The 19,429-nt window shown below is 35.7% G+C and overlaps 3 protein-coding genes across 3 annotated transcripts in view; 2 read left to right on the plus strand and 1 right to left on the minus strand.

The window, feature by feature from the left end:
• The window catches only part of LOC107658605 (E3 ubiquitin-protein ligase MARCH5-like), a 4,966-nt gene extending 3,139 nt beyond the window's left edge, over nucleotides 1-1,827 (minus strand). Inside the window, exons 1-3 of the mRNA XM_016447211.1 lie at nucleotides 1,705-1,827; nucleotides 1,064-1,163; nucleotides 783-985 (exon numbers count right to left, since the gene is read on the minus strand). Coding sequence (XP_016302697.1) covers nucleotides 783-985; nucleotides 1,064-1,092 — 232 coding nt within the window. The 5' untranslated portion in view covers nucleotides 1,093-1,163; nucleotides 1,705-1,827. The remainder of the gene's footprint in view (nucleotides 1-782; nucleotides 986-1,063; nucleotides 1,164-1,704) is intronic.
• A 494-nt stretch (nucleotides 1,828-2,321) lies between these two features.
• LOC107658603 (beta-centractin-like) lies at nucleotides 2,322-11,001 on the plus strand. The gene is made up of 11 exons (XM_016447210.1): nucleotides 2,322-2,529; nucleotides 3,414-3,478; nucleotides 5,225-5,300; nucleotides 5,866-5,991; nucleotides 7,617-7,741; nucleotides 7,828-8,044; nucleotides 8,154-8,246; nucleotides 8,543-8,717; nucleotides 8,799-8,860; nucleotides 8,940-8,980; nucleotides 9,740-11,001. The coding sequence occupies exons 1-11, from the start codon at nucleotides 2,482-2,484 to the stop codon at nucleotides 9,840-9,842; spliced, it is 1,131 nt and encodes a 376-aa protein (XP_016302696.1). The 5' UTR covers nucleotides 2,322-2,481; the 3' UTR covers nucleotides 9,843-11,001.
• Nucleotides 11,002-12,091: 1,090 nt separating this feature from the next.
• Nucleotides 12,092-16,584, plus strand: LOC107658602 (BTB/POZ domain-containing protein KCTD9-like). The gene is made up of 12 exons (XM_016447209.1): nucleotides 12,092-12,284; nucleotides 12,386-12,507; nucleotides 12,605-12,648; nucleotides 12,745-12,844; nucleotides 13,564-13,619; nucleotides 13,732-13,860; nucleotides 14,130-14,197; nucleotides 14,284-14,379; nucleotides 14,460-14,609; nucleotides 15,525-15,630; nucleotides 15,719-15,852; nucleotides 15,941-16,584. Exons 1-12 carry the CDS (start codon nucleotides 12,237-12,239, stop codon nucleotides 16,055-16,057), a joined length of 1,170 nt encoding a protein of 389 aa, XP_016302695.1. The 5' UTR covers nucleotides 12,092-12,236; the 3' UTR covers nucleotides 16,058-16,584.
• Nucleotides 16,585-19,429: the final 2,845 nt, after the last annotated feature.

A 19,429-nucleotide genomic window follows, 5' to 3' on the forward strand; every position in this document is an offset into this window, starting at 1 on the left:
TATTTTTTTTTTTTTTTAAGTATATTTCTGTATTTTTATATTAGTATTACTTACTATGATTTCAGTTCTTAGCATTTCTAGTTTTTTAATATTTTTATTAAGCTTTAAGTTATTTTGATTTTAGTTTTACTCATTTTAGTACTTTAACTTGCACTTATTTCATTTCAGTTAGTTGCAAGAGCAACATTTCTATTTTTTTCGGGGGTTTTAAGCATTTTTATTCGTTTTTGCTTTTTTTTCATTTTATTATTTAGTTTTAATTTATTTTTATTTCGGTTTTAGTTTTAATCATTTTAGTACTTCAATTTAATTTCGCTATTTGCCAAAGCAACATTTTTCATTTTCATTTAATTTTCTAAAATCATTTTTTATTTGTTTTTGGACTTTTCTTATATTTGTATATAGCTTTAATTTATTTTAAGTAATTTTAGCACTTTTAGTAATTTTAAACATACACTTTTTTTTATTCCCGTTAGTTGCCAAGATTTTATCTAAGTTTTGTATTTTAATTTATTTCAACTTTATTTCAGTCAATATAAATTATCTGTAATAGTTTTAGCTTTAGTTACAATAACGACACTGCTGCAAAACAGAGCTGAAAGGACTGCACTCTTATCAGGAGCAAATTATCCAAAATATGTAATAAACAGGCACTGATTTGGTGCATTAAAATGAAAAGAAAAAAAAAAAAAAAGTGAGAATCCGTGACAAGATACACAACAAAAGTGGAAAAAGGTATTAGTACGTTTCCCTTCAAAAAAAGGTGACGTGCAAATACTCACCTATTTTGGGGAAAACTATCTGGTATTCTGTGCCACATTGCGGGCAGCTGACGGCTCCTCCGCTGTTTCCCTTCTGTTTTTCGTCCAGCCATCGCTGTAAGCAAGACTGATGGATCCACTTGGTGCAGCCCTTACACTGGCACGGGCTGACCCATTCTGCAGCTCGATCCTCCTTCTCCGTAACAAAACACACCCAGCAGTGCCTGTCGGTGAACAACACATTAAATGAGAACTTAACTAAGAGTACTACTAACTAGTACTGTGATTCACAGCTAACTCACTTCTCTGGAGGTTCATCTACACAGGCCATCTTATGTCAGGCTCGATCCACGGCCTCCAGCTCAACCATGAGTGAGCCAGAGCAGGCTCAATGTGCAACACCTATTAATACAGACCATTAGACATGAATGCAATACTTAAATACAAAACTATTTGCTAGATCACATCACGATGTTCATTCAATAACACTTCCGCTGTAAGTAAAATAAATAAATATGCATAACATGTTTGGTCTTATATTATGGTGATGATCAGCACCATTATATTACAGGGATTTCAAACCAAATCACTAAAAATTGTTTGTATTACTACAGTATAAATTGATACATAACATAATTATATATTTATTCTTCTAACGTCTGTCTTTGTATTAAAGATGCGCAATGAATGTTAATGTTATAATAATATTATAATATTAGTTAATCAGGCTCAAGTTACGTATGAATGTCATGTAAGAGAACATTTCTAACTTAACAATTTGAAATTATGTATAGATTTGACACTATTTTCAGTCGGAATGACTCGCATTAAACTACCTAAACAATCCCAAACCTCATTATTATTTACGTTTGAACAGATATAAACATACCGAAACTTGTCATTCAGGCAACATTGTTAACCGAATTCAAATGTAGATCCTCACCTGAAGCTGTTTTGCAGATGTAGACGTTTCTGATACGCGTTTAGTTTAGATCTCCGGCTGATTTGACACTTTCAATTTTGTCGGAGGACAGAACAACAACCTTACGAAGAACAACTTCCGGATAAGCCACTTCCGTATGTCAAAATAAATGTCCCTAACTTGCTAAAATGTCCAAGAATGCTTCGTTTGATGTGTTTACTCACGTATTTATTCATTGTCTCACTTGTTATAAGAGCATACATGCATAAAACTAAAAAGTTAAAGTGTATTTGATAATTGTTAAATATGCAAATTCAGTTTTTCTTATGATTTTGAAATATAAAAATAAAGCATCTACTCTGCTACTACAGTCGTGTCCTCTCCATAATTTCTCTTCTAATAAAAAACAATTTATTAAAGACATATATTTCCAATTATATTTTAACATAACATATAAATAAATAGAGAAAATTAAACACCTTAAAAAAAAAAAAATAATAATAAAAATAAATAAATAAACAATTGTTTTTATTCATCGCGAACCGTCTAGGAGGTTGTCAAACTGCGCCTGCGAACCAAACGTGTTCGTATTGGCTAAATGAGCTGTCACTCATCCCCTGGTTACGCGTGTTTGATTGGCGCCCTCCAACAGTGCGGTTCGGTTGACGCATCACCGCTCAGCCTGTGGTTATACTGCCAAGCAGCGACGGTTATTTTTTATTCACATGAACAGAAAATCATAAACGCAGCTTCTTGCGAAAACGTTGACCGAAAAACGCACTCAAGCGCAGGCTGAACATGGAGTCGTACGATATTATAGCAAACCAGCCGGTCGTGATTGATAATGTGAGTATGATGTCAGCAGCCCTCCACACCCAGTCTGTGCTAAAAGGCTAAAGCTAATGCTATTGTGCCAAAGTCTGCGCTAGCCGGCTAATGCTAAGTGAGATGTGTTTAGGATTTTATTTATTTAAATAGTAATGTGCACAGTTTCACGTCCGATTGACTTCATTATGTAAAGCACGACAGTGTATCTGTCTTAATTGCGATATCTTCAAGCATTAACTGCTCAGTTTGATGCATTGGCATAAAGCTGATTTGTCATTCATTTCAGTGGTGCTTTGAATTTATCACTCAGACTTTAAATAAATGATTCCACGTTGTTCATATTAATGAAATACTGCAAGATGCATGGTTGTCGGAGAGTATCTGTCAGATACAAGCCTGTATTTGAGCTGGAGTTATTGTTGCTAAGATGTCTGGATGTGACCCCGCCTTGTATATACAGCCACATTTATTAGTATGAAATAATTAGTTAGAAATTAATTTTAATAAAAGCCAAAATGGTGAAGCTAGTGATGGAGAACTAGTAAACCTGAACCGGTAATCTGAATGAAGGTGGAAGGTCTCAAAGCCTGAATGTGTCACTTTGATAGGTTACTACAATTATGAAAACTTAGTAAATGTCAGTGATGTTTAGTGAAACATTATGGTGTTTTCTCACAGTGTGACTCTTCTGTAGGCTGTAGCTGGCTGGTTTCTTTTAGCTCCCTCCAGCTCTGTCTCATGACTCAAGAACAAACAAGGAGGGATCAGATCAATAGATGATTCATTTTACAACACATTCACTGTTTCTGCTTTTATAGTTCAAGTTTACTTTGAACTACCTCGCTGCAAAATTGCGTGATGTGTATTGTAATTTCTAACTTGCTTTACGATTTCTCTTACAGGGGTCTGGAGTTATTAAGGCTGGCTTTGCTGGAGATCAGATCCCTAAATACTGTTTCCCAAATTAGTAAGTAACCATTTAATTGATATTACTGCATTGGGATAACTTTCAAAAGTTTGGGGTTAGTAAGATTTTATTTATTTATTTATTTATTAATAACTATATTCAGAAAGGATGCGTTAAAAGTGATCAAAGTGGCAGTAAACATATGTTTAATGTTACAAAAGAGTTATATTTTAAATAAATGCTGCTCTTTTGAAGTCTCTATATATCAAAGAATTCTGAAAAAAAAAAAAAAATCATGGTTTCCACAAAAATGTTTTTAAAACTGATAATATGAAAAAACGTTTGAGCAATAAAGCAGCATATTAGTATGATTTTTAAAGGATCATGTGACACTGAAATGCAGCCTTGGAGAGAATAAGAGACTTTCAGAAACATTAAAAAATCTTACCAACCCCAAACTTTTGAACAGTAGAGTGAAACTATATCAGGGCTCGCAAAATTTCAAAATCCCTGGTAGCCCTTTGGGCAGGTACTCTTCAGATTTTGGTAGCCCGAAAATTAATTTAACTAGCCCAAATAAAAAAATACCTTTTTTTTTTAAATATAGAAAATCAGATAGGAGTTTAAATGTCAATCAAAAATATTTTCAATACACAAATATCAACAAATATGAAGGAAGGAATTTTATTTCACTATTTACAGGGTATCTGCATTATTTAAATAAATAAATTTAAGGCAATTTATGACCCATTTTAAGAGCTGCACAAGTAAAATGAACACAGAATGAGTGGGGTTGGACATTGTCTATGGTAACATACAGTATTGAGCCATAAAATTACATGATTTACAGTTAAGATACAGGTTTTCACAAAAACAAAAATCTTATAACAAATTATACAACAGCATTTTCAGCCTTTAGACCATTTTTATGAAAAGGGATAAATCAAGCATATAAATTGTCAATTTAAAAAGTATAAATATTACTGTCTTAATTGTTTAGATTTTTAGAAGGCACATTAACTTCTTTCTCATTTACAACTCTGTTTGCTGCGTAAAAACATGAGTTGATATTTGCATTGATCTGACCATAAACAGCAAGAAAGGCTTGATGGAAATGCAAATTCATTCTCTGCCACGAGGTGGCGCTTTAGGAGCGCTGAAATATTGCGGTTTCCCCTGTAAAGGCTGTACACAAAGCAGCTCCGCGCTCATAAATGCTGCTTTATCAGGAATTATATGTCAAATGAAATTAAAATACCAACGACACGTTTCTGAGGACAGTCGGTTCCCTTTAGATACATTCAAATAAAGACATCCAAGCCTCATTTGCTCATATTTATTCAATGACATCATTGCCTTTTGAAGTTTAATCCAGCCGTATTGTCCCCAACTGTAAGACCTCTTGAAATTATAATTAAGACATTTCTTATACCATTTAATGTATTTAACTAATATGTATTTACTTTTTTTATGGCCTTAAGTTTGATACAACTCACTTTAGGAGTTTTTAAGGACCCGCGGGAGATCTGTATTTAAGATAGCCCGTCGGGCAGAGTGGTGATACATTTTGGTAGCCCAACTGGAAAGCACAATAGCCCCGGGACGTCGGGCTAGCGATTTTGCGAGCCCTGCATATACAGTATGCATATATACTGGATAACGTTACATATACATAATCAAATTTGTCATATTATCAGCATTATGTTTTTAGAAATACTGGCATTTGTTTGTACAAACAAAAAACATTTTAGTAATGTAATGTAGCGTGAATGTGATGTGATATTAACTGGTAAGGTTTATTTCTAGTGTGGGGCGACCCAAGCATGTTCGGGTGATGGCTGGTGCCCTTGAGGGTGATCTCTTCATTGGACCCAAAGCTGAGGTAAACCTTTTTATTTTAATTGGAAGATTATATTTAAAGACAATATGACATTCACAACACAGTCAACTTGCCACAATATTCAGCCAGAAATAATATTGGCAGGGACTTGACTTAACCCGTGATGTGATTGGTTAATAATATTTTATGTATGTTGTCAGAAAAGAAAAGTTATTATAACTTGGACAAATAGTTTTGATTTCACACTGCCTTGTGTTATTCTAATGTAATAACATCATATGTTCTATTCAGTTCAATTCAAGTTTATTTGTATAGCGCTTTTCACGATGCAAATAGTTGCAAAGCAGCTTTACAGAAAATTAAAGTTTCTACATTATATTTAGTAATAGCTTATGTCAAGTTGATGTCCATATGGCAGAAATCGAACAGTTAGTTAATGTCATGTAATCAAACAGATGGTGAACACTATTAACAGCAATGATTATATGTTGCGATCAAACTTATAGCAAAATTTGGTCGTTTTGTGTGTTGTCTGAGGGGTTGGCATCATCTCTTCTCAGGTGTTCGGTCATCTCAAGTGCATTCTTTATTTCTGTGGTATATGCAGGAGCACAGGGGGCTGCTGTCTGTCCGCTATCCTATGGAACATGGTATTGTGAAGGACTGGAATGACATGGAGCGCATCTGGCAGTACGTGTACTCAAAGGAACAGCTGCAGACCTTCTCAGAGGAGGTACGGATTTATATATTTACTCTAAATAATAGTATATAATATATGTACAAATATATATATTAATTATTTATTTTTAATTAGGATTTATTTTTATTTTATTACGCTATGCCTACGTCCGACATCATCTGCTGGAACGCCACTCTCTCGTGAACGAGCGTACGACAGATAGCGGAAGCTTGAGATTACGGTTTATAAAGATTTAAATATGGATATTTTTCATACACAAATGCATCGATTCACTTCAGAAGGCCATTTTTAACCCCTCGGAGCCGTGTGGAGCACTTTTATGATGGATGGATGCACTTTATTTTGCTTCAAAAGCTCAACCACCATTCACTGCCATTATAAAGCTTGGAAGAGCCAGGACATTTTTAAAAGGATTAGTTCACTCCAGAATGAACATTTCCTGATAATTTGCTCACCCCCATGTCATCCAAGATGTTCATGTCTTTCTTTCTTCAGTCGAAAAGAAATTAAGAAATTATTTTTGAGGAAAACATTCCCGGATTTTTCTCCATATGGTGGACTTCAACGGGGACCAACGGGTTGAAGGTCCAAATTGCAGTTTCAATGCAGGGCTCTACACGATCCCAGCTGAGGAATAAGGGTCTTATCTAGCGAAACAATTGGTAATTTTCTAAAAAAAAAAAAAAAGTTTGAAAAAAACCCCCCCACAATTTGGACCTTCAACCCATTGGTCCCCATTGAAGTCCACTATATGGAGAAAAATCCTGGAATGTTTTCCTCAAAAACCTTAATTTATTTTTGACTGAAGAAAGAAAGACATGAACATCTTGGATGACATAGGGGTGAGTAAATTATCAGGAAATTTTCATTCTGGAGTGAACTAATCCTTTAAAGGGGGCATAACACACACAGTTTCACCCAATTTCATGTTAATCTTGAGTACCTATAGAGTAGTACTGCATCCTTCATATCTCCAAAAAGTCTTTAGTTTTATCATATTTATAAAAGAAAGATACAGCTTTACGATTCTCTCTGGAAAAAGCCGAGCTCCTGGAGGCGCGCCGTGGGCGGAGCTAAAGAGTGACGAGCACTTGGGTGCCGAATGCCAACAAAACAGACATTTGATGCCGTTTCACTTACCGTCTGCAGTTCTGAATCATGACCGGGACACACTTCTTTGGAGACATTCTTCCCGAGCAAGTCCCGTGCAGCACTGCCGCCAGATGAAGCGCGTTGATGGACGCGATCTCGCTCTCACTCTCTGCGCGGGCGTGATCTTCCGGGAGAAATGCCCATATAAGGAGTTCCACCCTCGTCTACGTCATGAAGAGCCACGATTGAAAAAAAAAAACTCTCCGAAACTTGTACGTACCCGGAAGTACGATTTTTGGCACAGAAATACTCCGTCATACGTCCAAATTGTTTTTTGAAACTTTGTCCATGCTTAGCATGAGAATCCAACTCTTAAACATTGTAAACAACTCTGAATGTATGAAACAGCATTGTACCCCCCCCTTTAATATAACTCTGATTGTATTTGTCTGAAAGAAGAAAGTCATATACACATAGGATGGCTTGAGGGTGAGTAAATCATGGGGTAACTTTCATTTTTGGATGAACTATCCCTTAACCATTCATATTTTTTATATATCTCGCAGCATCCTGTACTGTTGACCGAAGCACCGCTAAACCCCTGTAAAAACCGTGAACGGGCCGCAGAGGTGTTCTTTGAGACCTTCAACGTGCCGGCCCTGTTCATCTCCATGCAGGCCGTGCTCAGTTTGTGAGTTCAGCACTTTGAATTTCATTATTCCTGATATCACACCTCCTATTCCCTCTCTCATGCAAAACACGTTTCCTGTCTGACAGATACGCCACAGGCCGAACCACAGGTGTGGTCCTGGACGCTGGTGATGGTGTGACACACGCTGTCCCCATATATGAGGGATTCGCAATTCCACATTCCATCATGCGTGTAGACATCGCCGGACGTGACGTCTCCCAATACCTCCGCCTCCTCCTGCGCAAGGAAGGCTACGATTTCCACACTTCTGCGGAGTTTGAGATTGTGCGCACCATCAAGGAGGTACGGGACTCCACATCTGGATATATACGACATGTTCTGTGCAGTTCCTTCTTGTTGGAAATTATCATCTAGATACGAAACGATGAAAAAATGCTGTTTTGTTTTCCAGAGAGCCTGCTACCTTTCCCTCAACCCCCAGAAGGATGAAACTCTAGAAACTGAAAAAGCACAATACACACTCCCTGACGGAAGCACTCTAGATGTAAGAATGAGATTGCGCGTGTATGTTAGCGTATGATCATATGGTCATAAAATTATATAATCATATCCTGGTTTTATTGACATTCAGTGGAGGTTCAGTTCAGGTTCTTCCTGAAGTTAACATGAAATGGCATTCAGAAACTTCCATAACGTGGCTTATTTTTTTTCTTTTTGGAATAAAGTGCACTGATAACTTGCTCGTGATGGCGCCGAAATTGTGTATTAAGAAAGTAAATAGTGACAATTTTAATTTCACATTGACTTCATGTGTTACTCACAGCTGTTTATCTCCTGCAGATCGGTCCAGCACGGTTCAGGGCTCCAGAGCTTCTCTTCAGGCCTGATCTGATTGGAGACGAGAGCGAGGGTATTCATGAGGTGCTGGCCTTCGCCATTCAGAAGTCAGACATGGATCTGCGACGCACGCTCTTCTCTAACATAGTGCTGTCTGGCGGCTCAACGCTCCTCAAAGGTAGCGCGAAGAGATCAGTCGAAAGCATCTTTCAGTTCTCCATCAGTGACAGAACTGAAACTCTATGTTTGTTCCTCGCAGGTTTTGGAGACCGGTTGTTAAGCGAAGTGAAGAAACTTGCACCCAAAGACGTTAAAATTAAGGTGACTCTGCCACAGCTAAGAAATGTTAGCTTGGTGTGAGAACTATGTTTTTAAATATTTATTTTTCTTGTTGTTTCAGATATCTGCACCACAAGAGAGACTTTATTCAACATGGATAGGGTAAGAACAAAGTATATATAGCCACATAAAAACATAAAACAGTTACTCTACCTTTTTTTTTTTTTTTTTAAAGAAATTAACTACTTTTTCCAGCAAGGATGCATTACATTGATCAATAGTGATAGTAACGACATTGATAATGCTACAAAAGATTTATGTTTAAAATAAATACTGTTCTTTTAAAGTTCATATTTGTTAAATGAATTAAATTTGTATAAATAACAATAAATAACATTTTTTTTTAAGATATTTAACAATAAAAAATATTAGAAGTTTAAACTAAGCGAAAATTTGAAATGTTGACTTGACAACTGACTGAAATAAGTTGAAGCACTAAAATTGCTAACTAAAATGGAAATAAAAATACATTAAACTTAAATTCATTTTTAAAATAAACAAAATCTAATAAAAAAGACAAGCAAATACCAAAATGACCACAAAAAAGCCTAAAATTTAAATGAACTGAAATAAAATGAAAATGAATCAATTAATAAAAAGAAAAAATATCACAACAGTAAATTACATTTTAAAATATATAAAAATAGTTATTTTAAATGTTAAATATTCACAGTATTAATGTTTTACTTTATTTTTCATCAGACAAATCCAGTCTTGATGAGCATGACAGATTTCTTTCAAAAAATAAAAAGTACACATTTTTACAGACCTCAAACTTTTGAATGTTAGTGAATGTTTTTTAAAGTGTTTTGGTATATTTTATGGTGTTTAACATATGGGATTTCCATTTATGATGTATAGGGGATCTATCCTGGCTTCACTCGACACCTTTAAGAAGATGTGGGTCTCCAAGAAGGAATACGAGGAAGATCGCGCCCGTGCCATCCACCGGAAAACATTTTAATGGGGTTTAAGGCCACCGGCCTCTCTCATCTCTGCGCTTTCACATCCCTCTCCTCTCTCGCTTGGCCTCCCTCTGTTACCCTCCCTCCCTCCCCACCCATCCCGACTGCAAACCTGCCGAGCCTCCCATCCGCAGCTAAGGCATGCCTTCCGTGGCCCCTGCCCTGCTCTCGTTCAGGACACCTGACGAGTAGCACTGGGGCAGAATGCGACTGGGCATCCCTTGCTCATTCTGCACCCATCAAACACAGAAAAAAGGCTTTTCAGGGCATCAGTCAATACTTTTAACTATTGTTTCATTTAAAGCCAATATTTCAGTTCAGCGCTTGGATATTTATTACACTGTTTACCCTGCCCTGTATGATATTGTCATATCTATTATAATGAAACATGAAGGTGATTGTTTTACTCTCTTGTAAGAATTTCATTCCAGAAATGAAGAGATCGATCATTTTCTTTAAATGTTGCAATTCTCAGCATAGTAGTTTTATTCTTATTTGACACTTTAATGATGAACGTATACAATAGAAAAAAGCATCGCTCACCACTACAATTCACTGGAATGGACACTACTGTGTTTCCTGTCTGTGTCCCTCCCCTTGACCGTCTTGAGGCTGAAACCACTCTGTAGCTCAAAGGAAATTACTTATATATATTGAAATATGAAGTACACGGTAGATAGCTAGATTTATCGCTGCTTGAAATGTCGACAAGTGTTATTATTAGTATACAGTACATTTTAACATGGAATCATCGGTTTATGAAAAGGGGCAGCTTAAAGGAACATTTTCAAGTTGTTTACTGTGTTTTTTTTGTTTTTTGTTGAAATGTTGCTCTTAGAATTATGTTTGTCAGCTTTAAGTTGTAAAGCATAGTTGTTATCGCACAAAAACTTACTTTCTAACATTAGCCCTTTCGAGTTAAGTTTTTCCTCTGAACATTTCCCATGATTCTCATATTGTTAACTCAAGAACCAGAACTGTTGACTGAAGCTTTAAGTCGTCCAGTGAGTTTTTTTACGTGGCCATGAGACGTCTCATCATTGTGGCACGATTTCAGTGTAAATTCAGAGTATCCCAGAATTCCAGATTAGTGCATGAACTCAACAGAACGACTGAGATTGTGTGTTGTTTCAATGTAAATCTCATCGACGTGGATATCCAAGGCAGAGGATGGCCGAATGGATTTAGAAGCTCTTCTGGCACTAGTATTTCTGTAGTGTTTGTTGAAAGAGAGCTGCTCTCTAATGGGATGATGGGATAGCAGGGTTACGTTTAAGTCCAGTTTGTCCAACCTAAGAATCGCCTTACTCCAGTGTCGTCATTGGGAAGTCGGAGCATCTTGGTTGTTTTTCTTTTTCAAGATATAGAAATATCATCATAAGCCTTGTGTACAGTGGATTGCTATTCAAACTTAAAAAAAAAAAAAAAATGACGAAAAGTTCTAAAATGTACAAACCTGTTTCTTCAATTGTTGCGTTTTCTTTTAATTTTGTAAATTCAATAAATTAATGCTGTCTGAAATAAACTTCTGTGAGTTATGTAAACACAAACAGCAATAAAAGCGTTTGTCTGCTTGTGCATTGCTGCTGATGTTGTTAACAGCGGTTTTCAAGACTGCTGAAGTTTTGTCACATGTAGATGGTGTGAAACTCGTTTGTTTTTTAATGTAAGTCTAGAGGTCCCTAATTATATTAAAATGATGTAATAACATATTAGAGTTAATTACTATTACTGATTGTGAAATATCGTACAAGTCACAAAAATTGACTGTTTTATAAAGATGTCCATTCAAACAAGTTTTGATGGCTCAGAACGCCGAATTCTCCATTGAGCTCCATTCAAATTCATTTTCGTCTTATTGGAGACAGTTAAACACACAAAAATATAATCTGTTCAATCAATCCAATCAATTAGTACCTGACGTACAAATAGAAATAAAACGATTATAACAAATACATGAAGTAATTTCAAACGACTGTGATTCGACAATCATGATCAGCGCTGAGAAATGTAACAAGCATCACGTGACCAGGTCATCTTTGTATTGCTTCACAAACAGTCTTGATAATATTTTTTATTAAATAACGACACGAGAGAAATGTCAGTGTCCATTGAAAGGTAAATCCACAGTACGGAAAAACCAAAACAATTATTTAGCCCCATCGTTCCTGTCCAATCAGAGAAGAATTTCGATATGTTAACCCCTCCCACCTCGGTCAACTGTCGTTAGCCTTGCACTATCGCGCTCTATTTTCAAAGTCTCTGATTGGCTGCAGTAATAACGGAAGTAAACAGTCTTCTGCAGTAATCGGAAATGCTTTGATGATTTACATTTACTTGGAGTTTATAAACAATAAAAACAGACACTGAAGAGTCACATTATAACCTCGGATATGAGAAGAGTCACGCTGTTTGTAAATGGAGCCTCACACAATGGCAAGGTGAGGGTGTTTTGTTATCTATTGTCTTGCTAATATATAATTAAAGGCATGCTTGCTGAATAAATCTCCTTTTGTTGCTCCTTTTATGACTTTTACATCAGATGGTGGCAGTTTATGGAACTCTAGCTGATCTACTCTCAGTTGCAAGCACAAAATTTGGAATAAAAGCTGCCAACATATACAATGGGAAAGGAGGTCTTATTGATGATATAGCCCTCGTCAGGTAAGAACAATAGCTAGTTCTCTTGTATATAAAAAAATGCATATTTACAGCTGTACAATATCATAAACATTAAACACTTGGTGTTTCTCTGGAACAGAGATGATGATGTCTTGTATATATCGGAAGGAGATCATTTTGTTGGTGAGTTTGACATTATAACTTGGATTTGGTCTGTGCTTCTCTTAGATCTGTCTTCTGTTGCCGTAATCTTAGTCTTAATTTATTAATGTCCTACAGATCCACCAAATAACCTAGAGAGCCCGCATGAGTTTCATTCCTGGGCACACACAGATTGGATCACCCTCAATGTGGGAGGCCGGCGGTTCACAACCACACGGTGATGTCAAAACAGATCATACTAATCTTAATAACTGTAATCCATATTCTAAACCATCACAACCATCATAATCAAACGTCTTTTTTTTTTTGCATTATTTTCATGACAAGCAAGCACAAACATTTAATTCTCATTACTATAATGTGAAATAAAATATATGGTTTAAATGTAATTATTTAAATATGTTCATTTTAATATAAATAATATTTTTATTTGATAGTATTTGTTGCCATGCAATTAATTATGCTCATTTAAATAAAAAAAGAATAATTGTATTACAAAAATCTTTTACTTTTATTATGGTGTTGAGGGTAACTAATGATAATCATCAATGATAACAATGGGAATTATTAAAAAAACAATCTTTGAATGCATTACAGCAGAGGTGCCCAAACCAAACCACCATGCCATATCACAAGAGCATGTCTTTGAAACATATATTAGTTGGATGTAATACAAAATTTATTTTGCACACAGTGTTTGATTTTTGGCCTTCCCTATTAAAAATTTGATCACTTTTGAATTACAGTAATGTAAATTTTGGGGGGAAATGTGCTTAATTTTCATGAAAATTGTCACATAATCTTATTTTATTAATGCATTTTTTTATTCATTAATGTATTTTAATGTTTTTGTGACATTCATCCACTCAACCCATTTAATCTGCTCCACAGCTGAGTGACGAATTTAACACTTTAACACTTTTCTGTGGTTGTTAGGAGCACTTTGGTCAAAGAACCGGAGAGTATGTTGGCTCACATGTTCAGAGACAAGGGTGAGGACTGAACTGATGATTTTTCTGTCTACTGTTCAAAATATAATTTGTGCATGTGCTGCCTTACTGCTTTTATTCATCCTGTTCTTTTTCGTCTGTCATTTCCTGGCAGATGTTTGGGGAAACAAACAGGATGAGCAAGGGGCGTATCTCATTGATCGGAGTCCAGATTACTTTGAGCCCATATTAAATTACCTGAGACACGGACAGCTCATTATCAATGACGGCATCAATCTGCTGGGTAAGACAGTAGAGACATGTACCATTTTGTAGCATTTTATGTGTTTCCAAAAGGGTTGTTACCGAAAATCATCATAATTTAGTTTTCAATGAGCATTTTCCTCCGTTTCTGAATATATCCTGATTTTGGTATTGTAGCTTTGATTTTGTGTGTGTGTGTGTGTTTGTGTGTGTGTGTAACTGACATTCTAATATGTAAATGAGCTCTGTTATGATTGGCTAAGCTCTTTGCATATGAAACGAGTACCTATGGAAAATTATTTTATGCAGGCGTGCTTGAAGAAGCTCGTTTCTTTGGAATCGAACGTCTTGCTGAGCAGCTTGAAGGTGTTGTTAAGGTAAAAACTAGGCTGAAGAAGTTATATAAAGGTGAAAAAGTGACTTATTTAATGTGGAAATAAATAACAATGATGTCCTGCTTCAGAATTCTCAGCCTCCCGATGATCACTCACCCATCTCCCGCAAAGAGTTTGTGCGTTTTCTGCTTGCCACTCCAACTAAATCAGAGCTTAGATGTCAGGTAGGAAGCAACTGAATATTTTTCACTGGTTTCATTTTTATTTTATTGTGCATTATCTCAATGTAAACTGTTTCTCCTAGGGCCTGAATTTCAGCGGGGCAGATCTTTCTCGTCTTGACCTGCGTTACATCAACTTCAAGATGGCCAACCTCAGCCGCTGTAACCTCACACACGCTAACCTCTGTGGTACCAACCTGGAGAGAGCAGACCTCTCCAATGCCAATCTAGATGTAAGGATGTACCTGTCAGGGACAGGCCTGTATGATATTTCACCCAAAATAAAAAAAGAAACAAATACAAAAATTATATTTTGCTTAAAGAAAATTAGACCTGTTTTTTGGAACATTTTATTATTTACATTTTTTATTTTATTTTAATTAATTAATTAATTTGTTTGTTTAATTATTTATTTATTTAATGAGATTAGGCAAGGTCTCGTTACTATATTGTATAATAATAAGTTATAAAATCTAAATTTGAAAATATTTAAATAGTGAAAATATTTTCCACTACTGTTCAAAAGTTTGGGGTTTATTTGATCAAAAAAAATATAATTTAATATATTTTAAAATGTAATTTATTCTGTGATGGCAAAGCTGAATTTTCAGTCTTCAGTGTCACATGATCCTTCAGAAATCATTCAAATATGTTGATTTGCTGCTCAAGAAACATTTTTGTATTATTATCGATGTTGAAACAGTTGTGCTGCTTAATATTTTTGTTAATACTGTGATACATTTCTTTCAGGATTCTTTGTTGAATATAAAATTCAAAAGAACAGTATTTATTTATATTTATATATCATTATACATGTCTTTACTGTCACTTTTGACCAATTTAATGTGTCCTTGCTGGATAGAAGCTTTGATTTCTTAAAAACTCAAACTTTTCAACAGTTTATTTATCATGGTATTTGTTGTCATACCTTTAATTACACTAATTTAGTCAAAATGCATTATAGTAATGAGAATTTTGGACAATTTTAATTGTCATGAACATCTTTATTGTTAAAAATAGGCTTCATTTTATTAATGCAAAATATTATTCATATTATATCACCCACGCGCATCCTTTCGTTGTAGCATTTATCCTGCATTTATGTCTGTCTGTGACCCTGATTTGGTCTTTTTGCATGTGTTTCCCAGGGTGCCAATTTACAGGGTGTGAAAATGCTTTGCACCAATGCAGAAGGGGCGTCTCTCAAAGGCTGTAATTTTGAAGATCCCGCGGGACTCAAAGCAAATCTAGAGGGTAAAATGATCATGATCACACTTGACTTCTGAACTGCTTCGCTTGGATCTCATATTCCCAAGACGTAATGCCTGTCATTTCCTCAAAGGAGCCAATCTGAAGGGGGTGGATATGGAGGGCAGTCAGATGACGGGTATCAACCTCCGGGTGGCCACGCTGAAGAACGCCAAACTCAAGAACTGTAACTTGCGGGGGGCCACTTTGGCAGGAACCGATCTGGAGGTGAGCGAACATCAGTTTAGTTTCAGAATCGTTCTGTAGATTGTCACGTCGTCTTGTGTGTTTCACTTTCATTTGTTTGGTCAAACAGAACTGTGACCTGTCCGGCTGTGACCTTCAGGAGGCGAATCTGCGAGGCTCCAACGTAAAGGGGGCCATTTTTGAGGAGATGCTGACGCCACTGCACATGTCACAGAGTGTCAGATAGCCTCCTTCAGTAAGACTGCGACCTCTTCACAGAGCAGCTTTAATTAAAGACCTACCTGCAAACGTAATGACTGTCATGTGACCTTAAGCCTGTTGATATTATCTGTTCATCTGTTGTTTACTGTTGCCTCAAGAACATTTATTTTGATGTATTGCATTACTATGGATGGTGTTTGCTACATTTCTCAATGCAAGATATATTTTTGTTTAACGTGACTTGCAATTTTCTGCATTACATTGTACATTTGTGCCAAGCTTCTACATGTGTCACTGCTGGTCTGTGAACTGAACATCTGATATTTGTGTTTTTGCATCTGATTCTGGTTTAGGAATGCGGCTGTTCTGCGAATGTGCAATTTTATACCTTTCCATATGTGCCGATTTTACACTGTTTTGCTCGTTTCGCTGTTAACGTAGGTTTTTTCGGACTGTGCTGCATGCAGAAGGGAAAACATCCACCAGAAACCTGCTAGTTTGATGTCACCAGCCCTGTTAAGATCCAATAAAGTCAAACACTGGAGATTGAAAGAACTTTTTGGCTTTTTATTTTTCCAATCTCAACTGCAATGCACTTGTTTCAGTGCAGACAGTTTATTGCAATATTTATGATAGTATTATAATTGTTTTGATTAGATTAGCAGATGCTGTATAGTTTGTATATATTGTTTTTTTTTTATGACAATCAGATATTTCAGTCTCATTACTCTTTACTCTTAGTCTCATTGCCATTAAAAAACAAACATGTTTTTTTTTTTACTTGAAATAAAATAAACATTAACTGAAATAAAATAAAATATAAAAATAAGCATTTTATTTTAGAAAGTTGCCAAGGAAGGCATCATTTCTTATTTAGTTTTAGTCTTTTAGTTATTTTAGTTCAACTGTTTTAAGAAATAAGAATAATAAGAACAATATACATATTTTTAAAAACTAATCAAAATGACTAAAACTCTAAATAAAATTAAAGTTAAAACAGAAAATATAATTGAAAAACAATACTATGATACTATATCAATAATACTATAATGACACTGAATATTTATATTACGTTTTTAAAAATAATATTTATATATCATGGTATTTGTTGTCATGACTTTATGCTGATTTAAATTGAAAAAATAAAAAATTCAAATGCATTACAGTAATGGGAAGTTTGAGGAAAATGTGCTTCATTGTCATGAAAACAATGTCACAAAATTGTATTCTTAATAGTCTTTTGTGACGTGTTTCATCATTTGAGTCACGTATTATAAAGCATTTGGAGACAAAATTATTTCAATAAATTATAACGTCAAATTGTGAATATGAAATATAGGTTGAGGTTTACTTGCTTAGTGAATGTTATTTATTAGTCATAAAAACAACCGATTCGGTAGTACAACAGTGAAATCATCATGATGCTTGTACAAATGTCCAGCAGAACATCAAGCCGCCAGCAGGGGCAGCAGTGTCTCTACAACAACAACACTCACAACGCGTGTTGATGAGACGTGTAGCCAGCTACACCTTCCGGGAACAGCTTCAGCTCATCCATGACGGTCAGTAGCTCATCACAGCAGATAAGTACTGTAACAGACCGTGAAACCTGTTCACCAGGATGCGCTGCCACAGTGATTGATTGGACCTGAGTGTGTGGAAAAACCATCAACAGGAGCAGATGAGCACTGCTGCTGCCTGAAGTCCCCTGTCGTAGTAAACATCTGCCCAGCAATTAGGCATAAATATTATTTACACATGTACAACACTGTGACAGATGCCATTTTATATCGATAATTTTAGAATTTTCGGAATAATTAAAATTCCGAGCCAAATCACGCCGAATTCCATATTAATGCGCCATATTAAGTTGCATGGTAACAAACAGCTACTAAACTAGATTACTTGGCGGAAGAATCGTATAATGTGGTTATTAGGCTTCATAAATGTTCATAAATCATACACTTAAATATTTATTGTGCTGTTTCTGCCGTTTTCTAAAAGCAACGAATGCTTATGGTAGTACCTAACAACACCATTTAAAGGAACAGTTCACCCAAAAATAAACGAATTCTGCCAGTTTCTCACCTTCATGTCGTTCCACAAACGTACTTTTTTCTTTTCTTTTTTTCAAGAAAATATTTTCCATACAGTGATGTAGAATGAGGACTGTCGAAAATGACTAAAAACACACCATTTAGCTAGTCCATATAACTTGTGCATTATATTCAAAGTCTTCTGTAGTCATACGACTACTTTTAAGGCGCTTTTTGTCAATGACAGCATTTGGTTAGGTTTATTGGACATGGACAATGGTAATTCTTTGAAGTACTCTCAGTAGTGTGCTGCAGAGATGATGTGTTTTTATAGGCCAAAACCTGGAAATGAGTTAGCATTTTAGCATCCCAGTCAATAGGTTGTTTTGAATGGGTTTTTGGTTAAATGCCCGAAATAAGGCCTGTTGTTAACATAAGCTCAAGATATTTTCATATTTTATTCTACGACATAAAATACAACAGTAATACTTATTTTTTTTAAAGCTTTTACATGTCTTGAAAAATGTGGTTGCTATCAAGTGGCTAAATGGGTCTACAGAGGTCATCAAGGACATTAAACATCATCACACCGAACAGGTAAACTCATCTAAGTCACTTTCAGAGCCATGCTGTGTTCATAATTGCACTCTTTAAAAAAAAAAAATGAAAGAGTTGTCAGAAGCTTCATGGGGGTGCCGTTGAAGTCGTAAGACTGTGCTGTAGTTCGTTTATAGCCTATGTTTAGCTTTTTACTTCTAGCGATTGTATTTAGGCTTCAATATACATAAGTTATTTTTTTTGTTAAGATTGTCATGAAGAATCTTAAACTTTTGTTGGTCACAAAGCTTATTTTCTGCAATAATCCGAAAGTCAATGGAAAAATCCTGTAGGGTTTTTGTCAAGAGAACGAGGGTGATGCTAACTTCTGGTTTGGCCTACAAAAATACGTCATCGCTGCAGCACTGGTATATGAATGTGGTAATCATTCAGCCAGCACTGCTGTTATTTCAGGTGCTTCACTTTTGGAAAACATACAAGTGACACTTTGTTTGGACTAGGTAAGTCGTTGATATTGTGGCCTGAGGTTTGAATTTGGATGTTTGCAAGTTATTTTAGCACCATATTTCCAAGGAACTTCAAAGAAGTAAGTTAAATCATAATTACAGTGCGTTTACTTGCACTTCCAGTCACATTGCACTTGTGAATCTTGAAGACTCATTGGCTGCTTAAATATTTTCTTTGGCTTTTCGACTAAAGTTAGCGACCTCAGAAATGGTGCATGGTCAACCATTCCTGTTTTTAAAGCGCCCAACCGTTCACCTCCTCTCTTCCATTCCCTCAGTGTGTGAAGGTATGAGTGT

The sequence above is a fragment of the Sinocyclocheilus anshuiensis genome, unplaced genomic scaffold (assembly GCF_001515605.1).
Source record: "Sinocyclocheilus anshuiensis isolate Anshui unplaced genomic scaffold, SAMN03320099.WGS_v1.1 scaffold343, whole genome shotgun sequence".
Lineage (NCBI taxonomy): Eukaryota > Metazoa > Chordata > Actinopteri > Cypriniformes > Cyprinidae > Sinocyclocheilus > Sinocyclocheilus anshuiensis.

Coding starts and splice junctions, on each gene's coding strand:
- LOC107658603 (XM_016447210.1), top strand. CDS start 2,482: ATGGAGTCGTACGATATTATAGCAAACCAGCCGGTCGTGATTGATAAT. Junction 8,718..8,798: donor CGGCTCAACGCTCCTCAAAG/GTAGCGCGAAGA, acceptor TGTTCCTCGCAG/GTTTTGGAGACCGGTTGTTA. Junction 8,981..9,739: donor CTTTATTCAACATGGATAGG/GTAAGAACAAAG, acceptor TATGATGTATAG/GGGATCTATCCTGGCTTCAC.
- LOC107658602 (XM_016447209.1), top strand. CDS start 12,237: ATGAGAAGAGTCACGCTGTTTGTAAATGGAGCCTCACACAATGGCAAG. Junction 13,861..14,129: donor TGACGGCATCAATCTGCTGG/GTAAGACAGTAG, acceptor TATTTTATGCAG/GCGTGCTTGAAGAAGCTCGT. Junction 14,610..15,524: donor TCTCCAATGCCAATCTAGAT/GTAAGGATGTAC, acceptor TGTGTTTCCCAG/GGTGCCAATTTACAGGGTGT.